The sequence below is a fragment of the Danio aesculapii genome, chromosome 5, assembly GCF_903798145.1.
Source record: "Danio aesculapii chromosome 5, fDanAes4.1, whole genome shotgun sequence".
In the NCBI taxonomy this organism is placed as follows: Eukaryota; Metazoa; Chordata; class Actinopteri; order Cypriniformes; family Danionidae; genus Danio; species Danio aesculapii.
This window is the reverse complement of record NC_079439.1, coordinates 5449286-5476761: the sequence shown is the minus strand read 5'-3', so window position 1 is coordinate 5476761 and position 27476 is coordinate 5449286. Positions and strand designations below refer to the sequence as shown.

The following is a 27476-nucleotide window of genomic DNA, read 5'->3' as shown; positions in this document are numbered from 1 at the left end:
AATAATACACAATACTTGTTGCATAATAACAGAAATCGAGTCCGTTTCCATCCTTTCAGACGACACTGTAGTGGTTTTGTTTTGATCACGGTAGCATTAGAAGCTCTTTACCAAACAATAAAAAGCAGCATCAACTTAAGAGAGACTTGAACTTGACCACATCAAATGATATTTGTTAATTTTGTTCACAGAGAGAAGCAAACAGTATCTTATTATGTTCCCCCTCCGTCAGACTTGTTGCAGGTTTCTCAGAGAGTCTGTGCTCAGATCAGATCAGGGTTTTTTTTTGTGAACGTTAGGCCTCGGAGCCCAGAGATGTTCTGGTTGGACTGGGTGGCAGACGCGCTGCGGCACTGTGCTCCGTCCGGAAACTATATTCATACTAACACAAACACACACATAGAGAAAGAGTTAAACACAATTCCTCGTGAAACACTGACCTCTAGTGGTTCCACCAAAAGCAGTTACTGGTCCAATGATCTCTAATGATCTAAAACTGAACGCAACATTACAGAACAAAATATATTAAAGGATATTTAAGGCCAAGTGCATTGTATGTCGTGCATTTCTGATTAACAATTTTTGTATGAATCTAATAAAAAAATGGATTCATTTCAGTCTTTAGAACTTTTTTTTTTATTAATTATAAATGTTTTGACTGACACTTTTAATGATATAATGCATCCTTAATGAATGTGGAACTCAAATATATATATATATATATATATATATATATATATATACACATACACACACGTATACATATACATATATATATGTATATACACACACATATATATACATACACACACACACACAGTTGAAGTCAGAATTATTAAACCCCTTGAATTATTAGCCCCCCCCCGTTTACTTTTTTCTCCAATTTCTGTTTAACGGAGAGCAGATCTCTTCAACACACTTTTAATCATAATAGTTTTAATAACTCATCTCTAATAACTGATTTATTTTATCTTTGCCATGATGACAGTAAATAATATTTGACTAGATATTTTTCAAGACACTTCTATACAGCTTAAAGTGACATTTAAAGGTTTAACTAGGTTAATTAGGTTAACTAGGCAGGTTAGGGTAATTAGGCAAGATATTGTATAATGATGATTTGTTCTTTCGACGGTCGAAAAAATACATAGCTTAAAGGGGCTAATAATTTTGACGTTAAAATGGTGTTTAAAAAATTAAAAACTGCTTTTATTCTAGCTGAAATAAAACAAATAAGACTTTCTCCAGAAGAAAAAATATTATCAGACATACTGTAAAAATTTCCTTGCTCTGTTAAACATCATTTGGGAAATATTTAAAAACGAAAAAGAAATTCAAAGGGGGGCGAATAATTCTGACTCCAACTGTGTGTATGTTTATGTGTATATATAGCACATTTACCTGTTTCTTTACAGTATCACACATTATCCCATCACATATTTGATTAAATCATAAAGTAAGAAAAACAGCAGTGTGCGCTCAGCTAAGAAATTCTTGAAGGCAGGTGCTTGCACAAGTCAAACACAATAGAAAAAGTCACCTTAGCTCACAAAAGACATTTCAACTTACATGGTCTTCATCAGGTCACAGTAAGAAAAACACCTGTCCTATTAAATCAGTCTTTAGTGAGCTAAAGGGGCGGTGTGACATCTCTCTTGACTTGTTCTATAGTAAATCATCAAGCACCACTAGACAACCGAATATGGTTGGAAATGTCTGAGACTCAATGCTTCACAGCTGGTGTCTGATTTGGGATAGCAGTGATATTGGTAAAGATATTAATTGATTTGTCATTGAAGAGTGCAAAAAAAACAACCAAAAACTAAATCCTCAATGGAGTGTGTGTCACTTGTGGCAACTTTTGGTAAAGCACCTTTTAGAGCACAAACTCATGTCATAATTGTTTTTTATATATATATATATATATATATATATATATATATATATATACACACATATAACATTGACTCACATTTTCACATTTTAGAAATAATCTGCTGAGTGTTTTCTTTAAAAAGCTCAAATTATTTCAAAGCATTCATGAATTGCAACCACTGAAAGTGATGCATCCAAAAGCAAATGTTGCTCTCATATCATTTACTCACCTTCCACTTTTTTTAAAGAGTTTGAGTTTTTTTTTGTTCTGTTGAACACAAAAGAAGATATTTAGAAGAATGTTAGAAACATGTATTCATTGACATCCATGGAAGTCAATGGTTACAGGTTTGCAGCTTTCTACAAAATATCTTCTTTTGTGTTTTTAAACTCATAAAGGTTTTAAAACCACATGAGGGAGAATAAATGAAGAGATGATTTTCATTTTTGAGTGAACTGTCCCTTTAAGCTTGGACAGTTCATTTGCAGATCTAGAATTGAGGTGGCAGTTGATAAAACTCTACAAGGAGAAATTGCACGACTTGCTGAATAAGATTTTGAATAACCTTTGTTTAGAGTAAAAAAACACAAACATTTTAAAATATGTTAGCATTAAATTACCTGCTGGACAAAATAAAATAAAGTCTAACTAGTCTAGAAAAATCTAACTAATTCAAACCCAACAGATCCTCACCTCCTTCTCAATCTCTGCAAGTGATTTAATTCTGATGCCCATTAGATCCACCTGCTGCAACTGAAACACACAGAAACACATTCAGACCACCATCAAACATTACAGACACTTTCAATAACATGTTTGGATCAGTTCTTGTGTTTGTTAAAAGCAAATAAAACATGTTTATCTGCAAACACAAAATACAGAACTGCACCTTTGATGAAAATCAACGTTTGTAAGCTGTGTGGACAGAACTGTGTGTAGGAATAGTGTGTCCACCGTCATATTAGAGAGATAGAAACTTTTAACTTTCATGATGTTAAAATAGGATTCAAATCTCAGAGTGCGGTTTCCTCCGTCCACCCATTTGATTGACAGGCGCGTATCAACATGTCTCCATCCTAACACGTATAAACATGTCCACAGAACAGGATTTGCAAAGAAACTGAGATCAAAAGATCAGCTGCAGCTCAAAAATGAGTGTACGGCAAACTTTGTAACAGCATTTGTGTGTGACTGATCATTGCAGAAAGGCTTAAATAAACTCCACCACAAATACATCAAACAACCTTACATGGTATTTTGACTTCATTCGTGTCTGCTTTATTGCTTCATTCGTGTCTGTCTCTGTCACTGACTGCTGTTTATTTGACGTAAAACAGACATGCATGTGGGAACGGTGGGCGGGGAGAACCAGCTTATTTGCATTTAAATGCACAGGCTACAAAATAGCTACACTTTGCTCTGAGCACAAAATGGGCAGATTCTGCATTATATAATAAATAATCTGAGGGGTATTTTGGATTAACACTTTACAGTCACATTCTGGAGACCCCAAAAACGACTTATCTTCTAATAGGGGTAAAATAGGAGCCCTTTAAACTACAAAACTAAAACGAACGCTGCCTGTTGCTCTTTTATCTCTTAAATTTCCTGATGTTTATCTTGACGCAAATATGTCTGTTTTTTAAATCTTTGCAGCCTACAGACTATTCATGAAGCAACGGATGACTTCAAAAACAGACTCACATCACTGGAGGCACTTGCAAACTTCTCTGAAATCATGAAAGGCACTCCATCCATCGCTGTAAAGGCAAAGAGGCAGTGTCAAAGTCAGTCTGCATTTTTGTTGATAAAACTAATGAATAAATTGCTAAAAAGAGCAGCATTTATTTGAAATATCCACGTTTTGGTAACATTATTAAGGTTTTTACTGTCACTTACGAGCAGTATTGATCTAATAAAACTATCATTAATAAAACCGTAATTATCTTGGATAAAAGTCAATATCCTGTGTGCACTTTCAGAAAAAGTCTGCAGTCAATCTTAATTTTTAATGTATTATATAAAATATTTAAAGAACATAAAAATATATTAGGAAGTGTGCAAGCTCTAATTAAAATGAAGAATTGCACAAATAAAATGCTTATTGATAAAATTAATGAATAAATTATAATGGTAATATTAATAATGTTTTTACTGTCACTTAGCACAATGTAATTGGTCTTAATAAAACTATCATTAATAAAACTATAATTATCTTAAATTAAAAATAAAATTAAAAAAATAATATCCAGTGTGCACTTTCAGAAAAAGTCTGCAGTCAATCTTAACGAAATCATATTTAATAAAACTATAATTATCTTTAAAAAAGTAAACATTCAGTGTGCACTTTCGAAAATGTCTGCAGTCAATCTTAATTTTTAAAGTATATATATATATATATATATATATATATATATATATATATATATATATATATATATACATACATACATATATAATATCAGAAAGTGTGCAAGCTCTAATTAAAATTAAAGATTACACTTAATTTTAAAAGAAAAACATAGATTTGATTAGATCTACTGGTTTAACTAATCATTTCCTAAACAATGGTAATGAATCATATGATTTTAATTAATTACAAGGTTTTTTTAATTCTAATTGAAGGAGCAAACCTCTTTCTAATACTAACATTTTTGTTGATAAAATTAATGAATAAATAGGTAAACGTGTATTTGAAATATCTACTTTTTCAATAACATTAATAAGGTTTGCACTGTCACTTATGACCAATTTAAATGGTCTTAATAAAACTATCATTAATACAACTATAATTATCTTGGAGAAAAAGTCAACATCTAGTGTGCACTTTCGATAAAGTCTGCAGTCAGTCTGTAATTTTTAAAGTATACACAAAAAAAGAATATTATAAAGCATGAAAGCTCTAAAAATGAAAACTTTCAAAACCCAAAAGGATAAATTTGAGTATATCTATTGATTTAGCTAATCATTTCCTAAACAATGGAAACGAATTAAATGATTTTAAGAAATTAAGTAATTTAAGTAATTACAAGTAATTACAATTTTTTATTCTAATTAAAGGAGCAAACCTCTTTCTAACACTCAACAATGTATTGATGCTTTCTTTAATTTGAGAAAGTGTGCACATTTTCATATATGAGATCTTTAAATATTTCTGTCCATCTGCCATTGTTGGTTTTGTTGGTTCCAGCATTGTCTTGATGATATATACAAGGTGATATAAGGAGTTTTTACTGGGTCAAGTTTGTTTTGTGTGTTTTTTGTACCAGATATGGCATAAAGGTTGGAGTTCTGGTGTTCAAAGTCTGGTCTGGTTGTGCTTTTTCTGAAACATGCAGGCAGCGTCATGGATATGTGCCTGTGAAGAAACACAAACAGTGTACAAATATTACTCAGTCAGATAATTATTCAACACACTTTCTTTACCCTCACTATTAATATCAGCGCCGTCAGCTTGAAATAGAAAACAAGAAAACCACATTTGCTGCCCAAAATAGACCAAATGTCTTTCTTTTTATCTGACAACCTTGACAAATACTGAAATACTGTGCAAAAGTTTTAGACCATCATTATACATGTTGTTTTAGGCCACATACTGTTTAAGTATTTCTTATTCTCTTTGTTATAATACAACCAGAAAATACAACTATTTATTTATTTATTTATTTATTTATTTATTTATTTATTTATCAGTTTGTTTAAGTCAGGTGGAAGAAAGACATAGGAAAAGATGGAAGAATGAGTGTTTACATCTGCATTTCTACCAGCCGTGTTGGAAACGATTTCTGAATTGACGTAATTGTTCAGTCTTAAAATGTACAGATAGGTTTTAAACCATTACACCATTTCTTCTGGAAAGCAATCATTTGTAAGGGTTTTGCTTTTATTTCAGTAATTTAAAGATTGCAAACACTGTTAATGCTGTGAAATCATATCTGTAGGTAAAAATCTAATCAAATAAACAAATGGTAATGGTAAATCTCATGTTTTCCATGATATGACGGCTTAATTGTTGTGAACCACTAGAAACAAATGTCGAGTCCAGATGTACGGTATATGTTTGGGGGCTACAGACAGAAACGGTCACAAACTCATCGAGACGCATTTGTGGTTGTGTGTGACTTCAGTGCTGTTGTATCCGGTTATAAATATGACAGTATCACAGGCGGACAGTGTCCAGAGCACAGACAGACCGAGAGGAAACAGCTGGAGCAGACACTTCCCATTGGAGAAACAGAGAAACGCCAAGGGCAAGGAAAACCCAGAGACACAAACAACACCATAAACATCAGACGTGTGATAAACACACTTCGAAATGCTCGACTAGTCAGTTTAAAGGGGGCTATCATGTAAAACAGGATGTTTTACTTTTATTCAGCATTGTCAATTATTTTAGAATTAAACATATTTAATTAATTAGTTTTGGTAGGAAACAATGCATTACATTTTTTTATTTAATTAATGCACCACTGATATCACCAGTGGAAACATGATGTTTTATACAACGGTTCAATAAATAATAACTTAATATTGTGTTATATTTTTAGACAGTTATTCAATGGACTATTCTTAAGTCATTTCCCTAAACAAAATTATTTCATATTTATTAAAAAATGATAAATTCACTCGGTTGGTGTATATATATATATATATATATATATATATATATATATATATATATATATATATATATATATATATATATATATGTGTATATATATATATATATATGTGTATATATATATTTATATATATATAAATATTCCTATTTATTATCTATATTGGTGTATATATATATATATATATATATATATATATATATATATATATATATACACCAATATAGATAATAAATAACAAAAAAAATGCTGGTAACCAACCTGTTTTGGAGCGGCAAAAGATGGATGGAAAAATCTATAAATAGCAATATAGACAGTAAATTATAAATGAAAAAATAAATGTTGGTAACCAAAGTGCATCCAACCAAACGACTTGTCTGAACAAATCTTCTATGGATCGATCGCAAGTTGTGCAGAATGCAGCAGCGAGGCTTTTAACCAACACCAGCAAGAGGTCACATATTACACCCGTGCTTAAGGCACTTCACTGGCTTCATATCGGTTTTAGAGTGAATTTTAAGATTCTGGTCATTACATATAGAGCTCTGCATGGTCAAGCACCCCTGTATATTCAAGATCTTTTAAGCAGTCACTCATGTAGCCGGTCTCTGAGGTCTTCTGGCAAAGACCTTTCAGCCATTCCCAGAACTCGTCTTAAAGGTGACCGTGCCTTCTGTGTGGTGGCCCCACGGCTCTGGAACTCTCTCCCGATAGCACTGAGAACTCTGGGATCAGTTGAACTTTTTAAAAAGCATTTTAAGACACATCTTTTTGGTCAAGCTTTTGGTTAACAGTATTAGTGTTTCTGTATTTGGATTTTTAATTAGTTTTAATATGTTTTAACACGTTTTCTTTTATTGTTATGCGTCTTTTACTAGTTTTCTCTTACTGTAAAGCACTTTGTGACTCAATGTCTGCGAAGGGTGCTATATAATTAAACCTTTACTTACTTACGACCATCAACCGTTTTCTCAGAGGATGACAAGCTGACAAAACATTGCTGTCACTCTAATACAAGTTTTATTTATGGAGAAAATTACAAAGCACTGCAGTGTTTGGGTGTTCTGTGTTTGTCTGTGTTCACGGCCACCTGGTCACTGGGAAGGAGGAGGCAGAGAATCGACAACTTTTAATAAGTAAGTTTTAATGAAGAAAATAAAACCTCACGGAGATTTCCTCACGTTCCTCCTCTTAATAGTCCAGAGCTCCTACCGTGTGATTCAAGGCCGGTGTGCACCACAGGTGCTTCTCATTATTCACTTACGCGCCGGTCTTGTTCCGTACCCACAGCTCTCGGCCCCACCCCCTCGCCACAGTCTGATATAATTACTCCACCGAAATGTGTATATTCATTCAAGCTGAAGCTGATCGGCCGGTTCTTGTCACGCGACTCGTGGGCTTCATTCAACTGTGTGCGTCTGGAAGGCACAAGCGCGTCACACCACTTGAGTGCACAAGCTGCACTCCTCCATTGGAAATAACGAACTTGCATGAACTCTAGAAAAGACACGACATGTGAACAGACCCTAAAAGCCCGCCGTCATTTGCGATCTCCAGCAGTTGATCTTCTTGCACAGACATGCTGGATTCACCTGATTTGTTGACAGAAGGCTTGCGGATCTATTCCTTGGCAGTTCGCTGTTTCTTCACTGGGTCTTTTCCCCGGAAAGAAACTTTCCAAAGTCGTCTGTTTCTTAACTCATTTTGCTGCTTGTGGGTTAAATTTGGGCGCTCAAGTGACTGAGTTTAACCGAGAGAATACAGTCAGTCTTTTTTTAAATGAAAGATTTTTCAAAATAAAAGATCGTTCAGACTCAGATAATAAATAAAACGGAAATAATTAATGATTTCTTGTGCGGCCCGGTACCCAATTGATCTGCGGACCGTCGGTGGTTGAGGACCACTGATAGAGATAATAACAAAAATAAACCAATTAAATTCTGTGTTGAAACAGGTCATCTATCTATATATGATTACTTTTGTAATGTATATGTGCTTCGCATTTAACACAAAAATGACTCCAGAATTTCTTCTAGGGATAATTTCTCAAACAAATTCCATATGCGAATATTTTAAATGGCTACATTTAATTAATACGATTATCAATAATAATCGACAGACAGCCCTTTTTAAAATGCAAAGCAGTTATTTTATACTGTAACAATATTTCACAATTAGGGGGGTCACGATTTCGATTTTAAATCGAAATCGATCGAAATTCATGCTCAATTTCGAGTATCGAATCAAAAAATGGAATCGTCGATGCTGCCAGGCCCCCATGTCACAGCTTGGCTTGCCAAGTGGAATAAAAACACGCTTGTTGAAGTGCTTGTTGATCTGCAGACGCAGGAGACCTGTCGACAGAACTTGAACCCTCTCCTCTTTCAATGAAGTCGCCGGTGTGGAAGTATTTTGGATTTCCAGTGAGTTATGTTGACAACGTTCGTGTTGTCGACAAAAGAAAACACAGTTTGCAAGCTCTGCTATGTACGTATTAGGGTTGGGCCGATAGACGATGCGGCATCTCGATCCTCCGCCCCGCCCCCGTTGCAAATCCGCTCGCGAAAAATACACTCAGGCCCTGTTTACACTAATACGTCTTAGTTTTTAAATGCCATTTTAGAACGACAACGATCCACATCCACACTAGCGTTTTGCATTTCTGAGCAGCCCTCCTTCCTCACTACTGCTGAAAACGCACATCACGTGAACACACACACACACAGGCATGCACACACACTGTCATGCGCTCGAGACAGCGGGTCCAGGCAGTCAGCACGTCAGTACACTGCTTCAATCTTTCACCTTCACACTTGTACTTAGTAATTTTAGCGAACACCTCAGATACTGTTGGCTGGTTCCTGTTGGTTGTGCACCTTTGTTTATGGGGACCATGCAGGTCAGGTAGTTTAAACGGTAGGCTACAAATAATTAATTTGTTATGAATTAATTAATTATTCATAATTAATTCACCACCGCCCGAGACAACGATGCCATCGTCCATCACGATGTTTCATATTAGATATCGTATGATGCCAATTTGGTCGACATCGCCCAACCCTAGTACGCATACCACATTATTCCACCGGCAGCATGACTAACATGGCAGAGCATCTCCGCAGGCACCACAAAAACATGGATTCTTTTTTAAATCGAAAATCAAATCGTGACTTTAGAATCGAAAATGTAATCGAATCGAGGATTTAGAGGATCGTGACACCCTTATTCACAATATTATTTTTAGACTGGGATTTGATTTCATCCATAATTTCTTCTAGAGGTCATGTCTCAAACTAATTCCATTTGCAAACAGATTAAATCAGACCCCCTAGTTTTTTTACGATTTTTTTGGTGATTTTTTTTGGGTGATAAAAATGACTTTGTGGTGGTAATTCCCAGAAAAACTAGGGGGTCTGCTGAATGGCTACACTTAATTATTAAGATTAACAATAACTGACAGCCCTTTTTAAAATGCAAAGCAGTTCTTTTATACTATAACAATATTTCACAATATTATAGTGTTTTTTTGACTGGGATTTGATTTCATCCATGAGTGAGTGACTGGATTGTTAGAGGTGTGAATTGTAATTTCATGTTGATCTGACTTAGTATATGAATTTAATCTTTCGTCTTTTAGTAGGGTTTTCCAATGGAAACTCTGCTGAGAAATACACAGGAATTCCTTAAAAATGCAACTTTAATTAATACTAAAAAATAAGAAATGCTATTCTTGACCTGCTGGTTTACTTGAACCAAAATAATGATTAACAAAATGTTTCTTTTCCCTCGTTTTGGTTTCCTTTCCTCCTTTCAGATCTTTCTTTTTCTGCTGCAGTCTGTATCAAACGCAATTCACACTTCCTCAGGTTTCAGACAGACACACAAATGTAAACACACACAGACGCACGCACACATACTTGGGCATGACTGGTGCTGGAGTGGAGTTGTTGGTGAGCGTCTGGATGTTATTGGTGGTGTTGTTGCTGGAGTGGTTCTGTACAGGTGAAGAGTCTTGAGTTCGTGGCACTTTCCCCATGCGGTACCAAATGCCCATATTGTTCAGCTCTCTGAAAGAGGATAAACGAAACTACATTTCACCAGACAGAAACACAAACACACACACAGATGCATTTCATTTGATCTATATAAATACTGCTTCATCTGGATGTCAACCAGAGATACACAAATACTTCAGGCTGAGATATTTCAATAAAAAAATGCAATGATGTCTTAATAGGTTTTAGACTACTGATGATATTTAATGATGCTAATACTTCTATACTTTTCTAAGAGAAAACTTAAAACATAAATTTTTAAAACATGCACATTTAAATAAGAAAAAACATTGTTTAAAGTTATTATTTCATTGAGGAGCATCATTTATGAAGTAGATTAGAAATATTTCATAAAGTTAATAATAATAAAATGATTTTTGTTTCATTTCATTTAATTCACTCATTTTCATCTGCTTTTCAAGTGCCAGGTCACGGGGGCAGCAGTCTCAGGAGAGAACCCCACACTTTCCTCCAGCTCCTCTAGGGGGATCCTGAGGTGTTCCCAGGCCAGCCAAAGACATAGTCCCTGTTTACACTGCTACGTTTTAGTTTTAAAACAGCGTTTCAGAATAAAAACGATCCACACTTGCGTTTCACCTAGCATTTCTGAACAGATCTCCTTCAACACTATACTGCTGAAAACACACGTCACATGACCACACACACTCTGGCATGCTCTGCAGCGTATGCACACGTTTGAGCTCCAGGCAGTCAGCGGGTGCTTTGAGCACAGCTCCCCAGATGAGAGCAGCGCACGTCGGACAGTTCATAAAAGATCTTCCACTAGATTTCGTCTCATTATAGTTGTTAAATGTAATATTTAATTCATCTCGTCTCTGTCTAACGACTCTTCTGTCTTTTGAATCTATTACTTGGTCTCAGGTAACGTGTTTTGGCAGAGCGCAAAGATAATATATTATTTTATATAACCACATACACTGATTCTGCAAATCTAACTGATTGCTTGCCTTTATTTCCTATATTATATAAACTTATTGTGCGTTATACTTTTATAATGGCCATTATTGATTATTAAATATCAAAATCATGTACATATTGTTCATTCACTGCCCACCTGCAGATTAATATTCATTTATTCATGAAACACTAATGAACTGTGCTTTATTGATATTATATTGATATTTTAAATATGAATCACAATTAATGTCATGCAAAATAAAAGTTTGTTTTGACATAAGTGAGTGTACTGTGTAGGGATGCAACGATTATAGATTTTGGTTGTACGATTATAGTCTGAGAAATAATCACGGTTATCGCCATTATTATGCATTTATTAATTTCAAAACACTACTAGTTTAGAAAAATCACATGAAAACTTCTTATATTTTAAAGTGTTATTTATTGCTGCTCAGTAAGCAATTAATACAACACATAATAATATTAATAACAAACAAAAGCCCATTTCTCTTTTTGTGCTTAAAGTAATTGTTGTTGTTGTTTTTATTTTTATTTTATTTAAACATGAGTAATATTTTACACAGAAAATTAATGACATAAATAAATAAATAAATAAATAAATAAATAAATAAATATAAATAAAAAATAGCCTCTGCCTAATGCAGGGCTTGAAATTGACTTTTTTACTTGGTAGCACCGGTGCTCCCAACTTCAAAAATTTAGGAGCACCCACCAAAAATGAATGAGCACCACTGAAAATTGTATATTAACAGATTCATTATATTTGAAAACAACATCAATCAGGACTAACAAAAACCAGAAACATCTAACTAATGCTGTGATGATATATTGATATTTGTGCAATAATTCCAAAATGAATGTCTAATATTTATAAAATATTAATGACCATAAAGTTGCCAAAACCAACAATGAATTGCATTTCTTATTACTATGCTGCCTTAAATGTGCTTGAATGAAAGATATCTGCTATAAAAAAGTCCTACTGTTACATTATGAAAAATAAATCTGCGATTTGAAGCATTGATGAAGCAAAAATGAAGCATTGCAGTAAGAAATATAGATTTTGCAATTGTTTTTATATGAATGTCAATTTAATAAACAAGTAATATTTCTGCTACAATTGCTGTAGCAAACAATCTGCTACAAAACAAACATGATATTATTATACATCATTCTATTTAATGGTGAAAGCTGCAAAGCAGTGATCTATAACTAAATAGAAAAATAAAAGAAAGAACGGACAGAAAGGAAGGAAGAATGGTTATCATTTTTAATCCTCAGTCTCATTATGCTCTGATTTACATTTTTCTGTGTTTTTGGAAAAAAGCAGGCGAGTCAGCCGACCCAATATATGAGCGGGGCAGAGCGGGATTCTCAAGATGCCCACCTGCGCAATACCGTTCTTTGTCATGAGCCGCAGGTTCAGTTTAAACTAAGTAAACGTAAGCTTCATTGGCGATGATGTATACAGTGTTAGATTTTACATTTAGCGGCTATTTGCTCTGAACGCGCAGTGAATGCAACGCATTGAGATTCAGACCATTAAACAGCTGATCCACAGAGTCTTTCAGCATTCTCTCCGAAAACACTTAATTGAACTCGGCTGGCAGATCAACATTCACCACATGATCGATCTTATCGGAGCCATTATTTGTAACTTTAGGTGGGTTTTGCAAACCTGTGTACTTTTCATTGCGTCTTCCTCAAACTTCAGCCGTTTGCATTTCCTGTGGTCACAGAAGCTCCCTGGCATCTCAACAGGGTATATGCCGAGCTAGTGTGTTTCCCATACTGATAAACTTCCAGTGACCGGTTATACGATTCCATTTACAGCATGGATGTTGTAATGTAATTACATTACAATCAGTTAAACAGACTTTGGCATTCATTTAGTTGCTTAATCAAAAAAAACGAGACAAAAAGCCAATTACTCGCACGCGCCTGTCAAAATCGGCAGGTTAGCGCAGAAGCTCCATTGAATATACTGGGGTAAAATAAATGCTCATATTATAAAGACATGGCGGGGAAAAATGTAATTTAATGCAGTGCTTATGTACAATCTGAGACCCACTTTATATTGGATATCACTCAGCCAGAGGAGATTGCTGATTTTTTTAAAGAAAACAGACCTTAAACGCGCCGATTTTGCAATTGCATACAGTTCACCGGAAGCGATTAACCCAGGTTACTGGCAAATTAAAAGTCCTATTAACATGCTTTGGCATATACCCTACTAAGCGTGGCTGGAAAAGGTGAGCATGTTGCCTCATGTGCGCGTCCTTGCATTGGAAATAATGAACTTGCCTTAGTTATAGCCTCAGTCAAAGTTAATCCCGTGTGCGTGGTCATTAGTCTCGGTGTACAAGCTCGGAACTTTAGCACAGAGTTGGCATAACTTTGTTCAGTTGCCGCAGTTTTGTTTCGTGCAGAAACACGGTGTGGAGAAGCCTTTACGATTAATTAACCGTGACGAATTAAAGTGCGGTTAATAGTGAAACCGGTTAATCGTTGCATCCCTAGTACTGTGTATATTTATTATTTATATATAAATACATGCAGGCATATATTTGAGAAAATTTGTATTTATCAGATATAAAATAATATATATGCATATATTACAAATTATATGTAAATTTAAATATCTATGTAACACAATTTTGAATATAGTTTTGTTATGTATAGTTTCTATGTATATGGGCGGCATGGTGGCGCAGTGGGTCAGTTGATATTTCCGTGTGGAGTTTGCATGTTCTCCCTGTGGGTTTCCTCTGTGGGTTTCCTCCGCGAGTGGGTTTCCTCCGGGTGCTCCGGTTTCCCCCACAGTCCAAACACATGCATTATAGTTGAATTAGGTAAGCTAAATTGTCCGTAGTGTATGAGTGAGAATGAGAATGTATGGGTGTTTCCCAGTAAAGGGTTGCAGCTGGAAGGGCATCCCTGATTATTAAAGGGACTAAGCCGAATAGAAAATGAATGTATGAATGTTTCTATGTATGTGTATCACATATACATAATAAATATATATAATGCACACACATGTATTATGTCAAAACAAACTCACGATTAATCTTAGCCCAGCACTAATTTTACCATGTTACATTTACAGCCTGTAAAGTCAGTTTAATTGTCTAAATTGATTATCAATAAATATACATAAACTATGCTTGTATGAATTCAAAAATAATATTTATTACTAGTTATGAAAAAAATATTAATATATAATATATATATATATAATAATATATAATATTACTATTATGCAGATTACTATTCATTTCCTTGTGAAACACTAATGAAGTGTGGTTCAAACACCACAAAGGCTTTGTCCATGTAGTGTAACTAACTGACCCTATGAAGGTGTACTGTGGTGGAGCCTGTTTCGAGCGTCCTAAAATCCGGATGTCACAGATGGCGGCTTCAGTGGAGTCTCTCGGGATGAACTTAATGCATAACCTCCTCTTCCTGAACGCCGGCTCTTCTGCAGAGACACAAACAGGACACCATGAAGAAAGTGAAAGGGAGATTCACAACAGACAGAGAAAACAGACAGAACGGGGTCAGCGCTTGAAATCAAAGAGGATCATTTCACACACGATCGATTAATTATTTAACATGAAACAGAAACTAAACCCACAAAGGAGGCTGAATTCATTATCGGTCTGCACGTCTGAAAGCAAATACATTACTGGCAAACAAGCATCTCTTTAATGCTGGTTAAAGTTGCTCCTTGGTTTATTTACAGTGGTTTTATTCACGCTGGCTAAAGTATGTGAACAAGGGCTGCACGATACTGGAATAATATGTGATGTTATATTGAGCGCTGTGATAATGAAGTTTCTTACTTACAACTTGCTTAAGGTGTTATTTTATCAGCAATTTAAAAATGTATAATTTATGTTATGATCATACTAAATTCAAATAAACAGGTAATAGATATTTTAACTAAGTTTTTTGTAATAAAAATATATATTTATATTGGATATTTATTCATTGGGATAAACCCCTTGAGATGTACCATTAATAACACCAGAAGACAAAAACAAAACATAACTTACACAACATCCAAAAAACATAACAAAAAACAAAAAAGGAGGGGGGGGGGTGGGGTGGGGGGTGGAGTAGTAAACATACATACATGCGTATAAAGAGGGGGGGGGGGTTGGAGTAGTAAACATACATACATACGTACGTATATATACACATACATACATACATACATACATACGTATATATATACACATGCATCCATACATACAGTACATACATACATGCATACATACATACGCACGCACGCACGCACGCACGCACATATATATATATGTGCATATATATATACACATACATATACATACACGTATAGTACAAAAACTATATACAGATCAGTGAATCAAATCACCACATAAATAATAACATCCTCAAGAAAAAAAAAAATACAGTCCAAAGTAAAATATGCTAAAGTTTGCTTAAAGACCTTAAATAATGTAATGGATCGAATGTTAGCAGGTAAATTATTCCAATCTATCCAAATATATCACAAATATGCAAATATTTAGATTTTGAAAACACCACTAATGATTAAAAAAAAAAATTAAATAAAAATCACAGCAGAAATCCTGCTTCTTATTGGCTGTTGTAATTTTCCTCTATTGTCCGAGGGTTTAAGATACCGGTCACACTCTACAATAATGTTGCATTTAATTAATGCATTTACTAACATGAACAAACAATGAACTGTACATTTATTACAGTATTTGTTCACGTTAGATAATAGAAATAATGTTGTTCATTGTTAGTTCATGTTAACTCGCAGTGCATTAACTAGTAGGAGTTTGGATGTTAATAATGCATTAGTAAATGTTGAATTTTGATTAATTAATGCTGTCCAAATATTGTTCATAAATAGTTAATGTTAGCAAATACATTAATAAAACCATATTGTAAAGTGTGACCAAGATAGTAAAGGCCTCATCTGTTTGGTCAGATGTGGATTAACAACCTATGCATGCAGCACACAAATGTTTGCCACATAAAATGCATTTTATTTATTGCCTTTCTCTGTGAAATGGATATTTGAGTTGATTTGTTTATTTAGGAAAAACAAAAAACAAATCATACACTTAAAACAATCCTTTAAACAAAATACATTTCATCATGGTCGAAAAAGAGCGAGATGAATTAGTACATTGCATATACTATTATCAGTTACTGTTACTATGATCATTGTTGATATAGTGTGCAGCCCTAGTGTGAACACGAATGCTTCGAAACTAAGCTGGACTTCACATTTTGCATTTTGAGAATGCGTGAACTGTAAATGCGTGGGGCTCTTACGTGTGTCCACAGTTTCCTGAATGGGAATGAATCCCACAGGCAGCGTGTCCTTGATGTCGATGAGCTTCATGTCTACAAGCACGTTTCCTAAATGACTCTGTGGAGAAAAAAAAAGAAAGCACATACAGCAAAATGTAAATAGACAACTTCTATAGCAGTGTCCTTCAAATGTTCTCCTTCACTTTAGGTTAAATCATTACTTTACTTCTTACAGCATTCATTTTTACTGAAACGTAAGAATCAGAATCAGAAAGAGCTTTATTGCCAGGTATATTCACACATACGAGGAATTTGTTTTGGTGACAGAGCTTCTACAGTGCAACAGGATTACAGAGACAGGACAAAAAAAACAGATAATAAATATATTTTAAAAAATAGAAGTAGTGAGTGCAAATATACAGATTGACAAGTGTATGAACATGTTTATTACTATATACAACGTTATATGTGCAGCTGTTATGTGCAAATTGGCATGTAAAGTGTGTTGTTAAATAAGTGTATATGTGTATAAGAGTGTATAGCAAGTAGTGATGTTGGATCCACAATTATTATCATCAAGTGTTCATGAGATGGATTGCCTGAGGGAAGAAACTGTTTCTGTGTCGGGCTGTTCTGGTGCGCAGTGCTCTGTAGCGTCAACCAGAAGGTAAAAGTTCAAAGAGGCAGTGTGCTGGGTGTGAGGGGTCCAGAGTGATTTTGGCAGCCCTTCTGCTCGCTCTGGATAAGTACAGTTCTTGGGGAGTAGGAAGGGTTGTACCAGTGATTCGCTCAGCAGTCCGAACTATTTGACGTAGTCTTTGGAGATCGTATTTAGTAGCTGAGGTAAACCAGACAGTTATTGATGTGCAGATGACTGATTCAATGATGGAGGTGTAGAACTGTTTCAGCAGCTCCTTTGGGAGGTTAAACTTCCTCAGCTGATGAAGAAAGTACAGCCTCTGTTGAGCTTTTTTGACAATGGAGTCAATGTGAGTGTCCCACTTCAGGTCCTGAGAGATGGTGGTGCCCAGGAACTTGAATGACTCCACTGCTGCCACAATGCTGTCCATGATGCTCAGTGGGGGGAGAGCAGGGGGGTTTCTCCTGAAGTCCACTATCATCTCCATTGTTTTGAGCGTGTTGAGCTCCAGGTTGTTGTGACTGCACCAGACAGCCAACTCCTTAACCTCCTGTCTGTAAGCAGACTCGTCACCGTCCTGAATGAGGCCGATAAGTGTGGTGTCGTCTGCAAACTTCAAGAGCTTCACAGAGGAGTCTTTTGAAGTGCAGTCATTCGTGTACAGGGAGAAGAGCAGTGGGGAGAGGACACACCCCTGGGGGGCGCCAGTGCAGATTGTGCGGATGCTAGATGAGAATTTTACCAGCTTCCTCTACCAAAAAAGTACTTTTGTGCCATAGTTCAACCAACCAAGGATATTATAGTTTAGAATGTTTTAAGTCCACATAAACCGGAAGCTGTGACAAGCCTCTTTATAATAAAGATCCTAGGGATGCACGATATATCGGTGGCCATATCGTTATCGGCCGATAAATGCTATTTTTAATGTTATCATTATCTGTCTGTTGTTAAAATTAGGCCGATATCTTTAAGCAGATAGATTACGTAATTGTACGGAACTGCCTGCCAAGAGCATACATGGGTCGAGCTTGTTCAGACGTGTTCAGTGCATTATAACGGAGCCTTCCTCACATTGTTTATTCCTTCAAAGTCCGTCCTTTCTTTGTGTGGTATTGCTGTGCGTTAATGACTCAGTAAGTATCCATATTCCTTATTGTAGATATGTTTAACACAGATATTTTGGTTTAAATCGCCTCAGGAAAAATATTATGTGTAAACATAACAGCATCGATGTGGTAAACAACTCGTTGGGTTGTTTGTAATCTAATATGATCATTTGTTCTTATCCATGTGTTGTTGATGTAAGATTGTATTTAGTTTGAGTGGCATATTTATGATGATTATAACAAACGCATGTGATGGCTATTACGACGCGCACACACATAGTGAGCTGACAGAGCCTACACAGCAGCCCAAACAGCAGCAGGGGAGATGTGTGCCAGTCACTGAATCCAGCATAGGGCTCTTGACTGTCCGCCACATTCTGTCTTTATATTATACACTGTGTTTGTCATAAAGTCATCTGTGCTCAATGCTCAGGTGTTGGATCAAAATCTGACTCCCACGACAAATCTGACTCCGCTTCATGTGCGCGCACATCACACAGCGCCTGCAGTTACAGTTTCAAACTCACAGCGGTTTATCATAAACCTTTCATCAATCGTTTTTCCTGCAATTGACTGCAAGAACGAAAATAGAAGCATTGTCTGATTGTAGAGGTGTGAACCTACACTGGTCTCATGCTTCGGTTTGGTTACGATTATCATGACATCAATCCATTTTGTTTTGCTTTACGGTTGTCGTGAAAGTTTTGAAACTATGTATAAATGTGCCTACATAGTATTATCATCAGACATATTTAAATGTCTAGCTGTAAATATTATCCTGCTTGCTTTTTGAGCATTGTTAAGCGAGTTCTTAAAAGCCAATGATTGGCTCTAACGGTCAGCTGGCACTGTTCAGCAAGGAAACTGATGTTAAACAGTGGCGGCGATCAGCTGATCCATTATAGACGGCGACACGTGGAGAAAACTCGCTCTGCAGACACGCTCGTTTCTGGATTCACAAGTAACGTCATTGTTGTAGCAGCCGAGAGAGGAGATAAAACCTTGCGAAAATGTCAGCCAGTCAAAGGGGCCACAGAGAGTGAGAGAGATCTGGGTTCTGATGTACTTTCCTATCCGTGGAAGACTGTCCAGCAAACTCACAAGCAGTGAATTGTGCACAGTTATATATATAGTGAATATGATAGTTATACTGTATTTTAAGTAGTTGGAGCGTTTTAATTACACTGGGTCTCGTCTCTAGCTATAGTAAGCTACCGCCATATAATGCATATGTGATTAATAACGTCAGTACATAATAACTGGTTATGATTATTACTGAACCAATATCGAATTGTTTGAGTCTGCTTCGCAGTGCATTGAAGAAACAATTAATTTTGACACCCCTATCTGCATGTGTTCACAGCATGCGAATCTTTACTTGCGCGCGGATTTCCTCTGCTCGTGCACAAAGCTTCTTGAGCGCCCTCAAATATGCGCGCCCTCAAATACGCGCTGCTCAAGCGCAGACAGTGTTGCCAGGTTGGGCGGTTTTGAATTTATTTTTGCGGGTAAAAAGTGACATAGGCGGGTAGTGAAAATTTGGGCGGTTTTGCAACGGCGTGCCCGCCAGCCCCGGTCTGCCCTCAAACATGTTTTGATCTCCCAAAGAGATGGCTTAGCCCCCGTTCTTCGCATACATATGCTTAGAACAGTGTAAAAAAAGCTTGTGATCTCAACAGCATTTGGGTTGGAAACAGTCAGCATCATTTGGCAACACTGAGCGCAGATCTTCTTGTGCGCTCTTAAATCAATGCTGCAGAAGTGTGATTTAGTGCGTTTATGTAACGAGTATGTCTCCAACATTTATTAGATTTGCTAGGAATATTTATGAGTGTCACCAATAGACCTACAGAGCAGTATTAATGCGTCCTGAAGTAAAATGAAACAGCTATACGTCGTGTTAGCTGGCCTCACGCATCATGCACCTGCCAGTCAGCATGTGACCTTAAAGGGTTCAACAAATGACGCACAGCACTACAACGTTCGGTTACAGAAAAGTTCACACGGTTATAATTCACTTACCTTTTAATACGTTTTGGTGCGATTATCACCCGCTATTAAAAAAATAAAATGTTTTGAATAAAAAGCTGTAATGTAACCGTGGCGGGATGAATTTTGGCGTGGCGCGCCGCCATGGAAGAATGAATGTAGCGGAAACCATGATTATAATATTAAGTTACATTTGACAATGAAAATATCCCAAACTATTGCCGAACATGAGTGTTCCACCCCCCCAAAAAATGAAAATATAGTCAACATCTAATAAAGATGTCTCTTAATAAAGACCCCTATAGGTCAAAAGGATAAATATATTGCAAAGAGATATAATATATTGGTTTCAATATAATTAAAGATTCACTGTATCCATCCTGATGTTGTCTTGACTTTTTGGAAATTGTAAAATATAATTTAAGATCGATTTCATTTTAAGTTTGAGATGAATTAAAGAAATGTACTTGAAGAAGTGTTGGGGTTCTCTTCATTCATTAGCAGATATCCTGAGGGTTTTCCTACATGTGCTGTTTTGTCAACACTCAGATGTATGAGTTCACCGAGACTAAACTAACAGTTGCTGAATCCCTAAACATTCATAAAAGCAAAACTAAACCACAAATATTGCCTTAAAGTTCTTTTCACTCGAGTTTTAAAAAGACTGGACCAAACCACAGAGACTGAAGGAGAGGAAGCGGCTTTGTTTCCATGAACAAAAAGAAATTGTCTAAAAAAACAAATAGAGGAGATCCTGTGACAAATTATAGTGAGCCCTTCAGCTCCAACAAGATATTATGTTATATAAACACTCCAGCATGAGCACGCATTAAATATGTAAAAAGTTCAACCCTGTTTTCAGCCTTTAGACTGAATTAATGCTGTGTTAAAGATACAGGCTTTCAAAAAATATCCTACTTGCACTATGTAACATAGCTGTAATTTAATGTAAACAGTCTGCAAAGTTGTGCATTAGAAAAGTGCATTATAAATAAACATATAGTCTGTCAAAAGAAAGAGTCGGATCTGAATCACCTTAATGCTTTGTTATATTTTTGAACCAATCTACGTCAACAAGTTCAATGTAATATACAGTTAAAGTCAGAATTATTAGCCCCCCTGTATATTTTTTCCCTAATTTGTTTAATGGAAAGAAGATTTTTGTTCAACACTTTTCCAAACATAATAGTTTTAATAACTCATTTCTAATAACTGATTTCTTTTCTCTTTGCCATGATGACAGTAAATAATATTTGACTAGATATTTTTCAAGATACTAGTATTCAGCTTAAAGTGACATTTGAAGGTTTAACTAGGTTAATTAGGTTAAGGTTAGGGTAATTAGGCAAATCATTGTATACAGGGTTCATACACATTTTTATAACCAAAATTCAATGACTTTTCCAAGACTTTCAAGATAATTTTCATGAACTAATGTTTCATGCAATGTCTATGTATGCGTGGTAAAAGAAAAACAATGCATGTTCAAATTTATTACAGCATATAGTAAAACACGCAGCAGTCTATTCAGTTTCAATTTATATTTATATCTGTGTGAAATTGATTTCAATAATGCTTATACTGCACTAATAATGTGAGAGTGATTGGCCAATGACAGAAAAGTAGTAAATAACCTATATTCAAGTAGATATCACAGATATCTGTTTACCATGACTTTTCCAGGCCTAGACAATGCCATGTAAAAATTCCATGACTTTTCCAGATTTTCCATGACCGTATGAACCCTGTGTATAACAGAAATTACCCTAACTTTAACCTAATTTACCTAGTTAAGCCTTTAAATGTCACTTTAAGCTGAAAAAAAACATCTGTATTTTTTAGAAAGTGTACTTTTTTGCTTTTATTCTTTTATGTTATTATAAAATTATATTTGTAGAGCAACCCATGTTCTGTTGTCATTAATTTATTTATTTATTTATTTATTACATATTTATTGCCACATCAGCAACTTATGGCTATTTCGTGGCCAAATGTATATACATTAAACTATTACATGATAAAAACAAATTCGTATTATATAAAAAAATAAATAAATAAATTACTTAGACAAATATATAAAATATAAATAGATAAAATTTACAAAAAATGTATTCAAAGTTAAATATGGTTTTTCAGATCTATTTTTGATAAAAAATGTAAAACTCTTACTGGAGGTACGTTTTTAAAAATGTCCATCAAAGTACTCTCCTTATAAAAATCCTGTCTAACGGAATTTAAACTTCTACATTCCAACAAAATATGTTTGATGGTGAGAGCAGTCTGGCAGATATTACATTTAGGTGATTCTTCGTTATTTAATAAATATGAATGTGTCAACCTAGAATGTCCAATTCGACATCTGGTATAGACCGTCTGATCATGCCTGGTTTCGAAATTATAATTTGCTAAATGTCTTTCATTTATTTTCGGGTTAATTTCATATAATTTGTTGTTGATGCAGTTGTCCCATTCTCTTTGCCATGATTCGTTTATGTATAAATTGATGGTGGGTTTCAAATCATCAGGAGGAATTAAACATTCGGTCACATTCAAGGAGATAGCCTTTTTTGCAGCTTCATCTGCCAGTTCATTTCCACGAAGTCCCATATGACCTGGAATCCAACAGAAGATAATGTTGAACTTCTGGTTTTCTAGTGTTGTCATTTTCTTTAAAATCATGGACATTATGGGGTGATCATACTTAGAAGCTTCAAGAGCTTGAAGACAGGATTTGGAATCTGTGCAAATTAAAAAGTTACGATGCTGTGTCCTTTCCATTCGATCTAATGCCATATTTATTGCGTAAGCTTCTGCTGTGTAAATTGAACTTTCTCCTGGGATCCGAGTACCAAAAACATCATCTTTAAACACCACTGCTGCTGTTACTCCTTTGTCTGTTTTTGATCCATCTGTGTATACGTGTTCATGATGAGGGAGGCTGTCTGTTATTTGTTTGAATTCCTGTTTGTATTCATTTGGGTGAGTCAAGGACTTCTTCTGTTTGGTTAAGTTCCTTAAGATTCTTATTTTCGTGTTGCACCAAGGAGGAATATGGCTCAAATCAGGTAATGAAAGTTTTTCCATATTAACACCCAAATTCTTCAGGTGGGGTTTCATGCGTATTCCAAAAGGACTGATGTAGTTGGGTCTGTCTTCATACAATTGTAAATATTCAGGGTGAAAAATTGAAGGATAAGCTGGGTTACCTCTTTTTGATTTCAGTTTGACAGTATATTGGAGTGCTAATTTTAAACGTCGTCTTTCAAGCGATGGTTCTTTTGCTTCAATATATAAACTTTGAATAGGAGATGTTCTGAATGCTCCCAATGAGATTCGTAGTGCCGTGTGATGTACAGTGTCCAGCATTTTAATGTAGGATTTTCTAGCGGATCCATACACTATACTTCCATAATCCATTTGGGATCTGATCATGGTTCTATAAAGACGAAGCATTGTAGTACAATCTGCACCCCATTTTGTTGTGGTCAGAATTTTAAGGATATCCATTTTTTTTAAGGTTTTTGTTTTTAGGAGTTTGATGTGTGGAATAAAGGAGAGCTTATTATCCAGGGTGAGTCCAAGAAATTTAGTTTCTTTTACAATTTTTATAGGTTCTTCTTCCAAGAAGAGACTTGGTTCTGGATGAAGAGAACGTAATTGACAGAAATGCATGCACACAGTTTTTGATCTGGAGAACTTAAATCCATTCTTGACTGACCAGTCGTGCATTTTGTTAATACAAAGTTGCAATTGTCTTTCAATAGTATTCATGTTTCTTCCTCTGTAACAGATGTACAAATCGTCCACATAAAGACTACAGAATACATTTAAACCAATAGCATTTACAATACTATTGATTTTGATGTTAAATAATGTAACTGATAATATACTTCCTTGTGGCACACCAAGTTCTTGAATATATTTATTTGACAGAGTTGTTCCTATCTGAACTCGAAAACACCTGTTTGTTAAAAAATTAGAGATAAAAACAGGTAGATGTCCTCTAAAACCCATTTCATACAAGTCTTTTAAAATTCCATATCTCCAAGTGGTGTCATAGGCTTTTTCCAAGTCAAAGAATATTGCTACAGTGTGTTCTTTTTTAATAAAACCATTTCGCACATAAGATTCCAGTCTTACAAGATGATCTATTGTGCTTCTTCCTCTTCTAAATCCACACTGATAATTACTAATATTTTGGTCCTTCTCCAGTGACCATACAAGTCGATCATTTATCATTCTTTCCATTGTTTTACACAGACAGCTGGTAAGGGCTATAGGGCGATAATTATTGGCATCTGAGTGGTCTTTACCTGGTTTAGGTATTGGTATGATTAAAGATTCTTTCCAACAAGATGGTACCTTTCCAGATGTCCATATATAGTTAAAAATATTTAAAAGGAGATACAACACATCATAGGGTAAGTGCTTTAAAAACTGATAATGGATTTTATCAGGACCGACTGCAGTGTCTTTTGAATTTTTCAAAGCTTTTTGTAGTTCTTCCATTGTAAAGGATTTGTTGTACATTTCAGCATTATCAGAGGAAAAGTCAATCTGGTTTTGTTCTTGTTGCCTTTGTATTCTTTGGAATTGAGGAAGACAATTTTCTATGGATGAGTTTCTTTCAAAGGTTTTTGCAAGGTTGTTGGCAATTTCTTGTTCGTTAGTTAGTTGGGTGCTACCATTATTTATGTGACATATTTGTGATCCACCTTCTTTGTTCTTCATTTTTCGGATCATATCCCAGATTTTCTTAGTTGGCGTCTGTGATGTTAAATTTGAGATGTATTGTTTCCAGCTCTGTTTCTTGATTTCATTAATAGTCCTTCTTGCTTTTGATCTTAATATTTTCAATTTAATGAGGTTTTCATTCGTAGGATGTTTGTTAAATATTCTTTCTGCCTTTTTCCGTTCTTTGATGACCTTTTTGCAATTGTCATCAAACCAGGGATTATTTCTTCGATATGGGTGTCCTGATGTTTTTGGAATGGTTTCTTCTGCAATTTCAATCAGTTTATTTGTAAAAACTTCTATTGAATTATGGTTTACTTGATCCATTTCTCTGTATTTCTCACTGCATTGTATTTCAAAACTGCACCAGTTTGCTTTTTTAAGGTTCCATCTTGGGGTTCTTTGTCTTTGAGTACCTAATGAGGTAATAATCAATGGAAAATGATCACTTCCACTTAAGTCATTCCAGACTTTCCATGAAAAATCTGGAGCTATTAAAGGATGACAGAGTGTTATATCAATGGCAGTGTAAGTTCCATGTCCTGGGTGCAGGTATGTATATGATCCATCATTTAATATACACAGGTCATTTTTTAAAATGAAGTCCTCAATTACTTTTCCCTTTGAGTTCCTGTAGCTTCCTCCCCATAACGCATTATGGCTGTTTAAGTCTCCCATGAATATGGCTGGGGATGGTATCTGCTGTTGTAGATTATCCATATCTTGTAAGGTTATAGTAACATCAGGGGGGATATAAATGGAACATAAGGTAATAACTTTGTGGAGGGTTACGCGTACAGCAACAGCTTGCAAATTGGTATTCAATGTTACATAACTGTGAATTATATCCCTTCTAACTACTATAGCTGATCCTCCTGAAGGTCTATGTACATTTCTACCAAATGCATTGAATATTTTGTAATTTTTAAAGGTTATTTTGTTATTTGGTTCTAAGTGAGTCTCTTGTAGGCAGAACGCAATAGGGTTAAAAATTGTTGATAGTCGTTGCATTTCAGCAAAATTTGCTTTCAACCCTCTACAATTCCACTGGATTATGCAGTCCTTCATATTTAGGTAGGTAAAACAAGAACAGTACTTTTGTGGTTACATTTTGGGGATAAACTTCTGCTTCTGGAAGTTAGGATCTCTTTCATTTCCACATCTTTTGGAGTTTCTGGTTTGTGACTTTTTTTACTTGAACTATTCTTTGATGATTGAGCAGTAGTGGTTGTTTGTGTTTTCCTTCCTTTTGATGAAACATTGGGTTCTATTATCTGGCATTGATCTTCATCCATTTGAGTCTGGTTTGAAGCATTTTGGGTTTTCTTTTTATTTAAGTTTTGGTTTTTGTTTAGGCATTGAGGTTTATCATTGTTTAACCAAGTCAAATCTGTTTGGCATTCTATAGAGTTCAAGATTGGTTTTACCACAGATGCATATGATCGTTTGAGTTTAAACATTGGGGATTCTTCAATCTTTCTTCTTGCTTCTGTATAGCTTACTTTCTCCGTACATTTAACTCTCTGAATTTCTTTTTCTTTTATCCATACAGGGCACTCTTTTGATGAAGATGGATGGTCTGCTTTACAGTTGCTGCATTTTGCTGTTTTATTACAGCTTGGTCCATGTCCTTCTTCTCCACAGTTTGTACATAATGGTTTATTTTTACATCCTGCAGAACCATGTCCGAATTTTTGACAGTTGAAACATCTTAACGGATTTGGAATAAATGTGTTGACTGGTACACTCTGGTATCCTAAATGGATCTTTTCTGGTAGATGTGGTTTATTGAAAGTCATGATATAGGTTCCAGTTTTGATAATCTGCTGTTCTCTCCTGATTGTAATTCTTTTTACATGAATTACACCCTGTTGCATCAATTCCATTTGGATCTCTGCCTCATCCATGTCTTGCAGCTCTCTCGTACGTATTACTCCTTTACTACTGTTAAGAGAGGGATGATAGAAAGTCTTCATAGGTACATTGGCCAGTATATTTGCACGCATCAAGTTTTCCGCTTGAGTTTTTTTCAAACATTCAACTAGTATTTGTCCAGATCTGAGTTTTTTCACATCTTTAACTGTTCCTGCAATTCCAGCGATACCTTTTTGTATAGCAAAAGGTGATAGTTTTGTCAGCGGCATTTCCGTTTGGGTTGATTCTAGAATTATGAATCTTTGCCATGTATCACCTTTTTGAGGAGTCGTA

General features: G+C 35.3%; 1 protein-coding gene across 2 annotated transcripts in view; it reads right to left on the bottom strand.

Annotated features, from left to right (window-relative positions):
* Positions 1-253: 253 nt before the first annotated feature.
* The window catches only part of mvb12ba (multivesicular body subunit 12Ba), a 59516-nt gene continuing 32293 nt past the window's right edge, over positions 254-27476 (bottom strand). For both annotated transcript variants that reach the window (XM_056457270.1, XM_056457269.1), the window contains exons 4-10: positions 16821-16917; positions 14838-14967; positions 10413-10562; positions 5143-5234; positions 3581-3636; positions 2570-2629; positions 254-382 (exon numbers count right to left, since the gene is read on the bottom strand). In XM_056457270.1, the coding sequence (XP_056313245.1) occupies positions 296-382; positions 2570-2629; positions 3581-3636; positions 5143-5234; positions 10413-10562; positions 14838-14967; positions 16821-16917 (672 nt within the window). In that variant the 3' untranslated portion in view covers positions 254-295. The remainder of the gene's footprint in view (positions 383-2569; positions 2630-3580; positions 3637-5142; positions 5235-10412; positions 10563-14837; positions 14968-16820; positions 16918-27476) is intronic.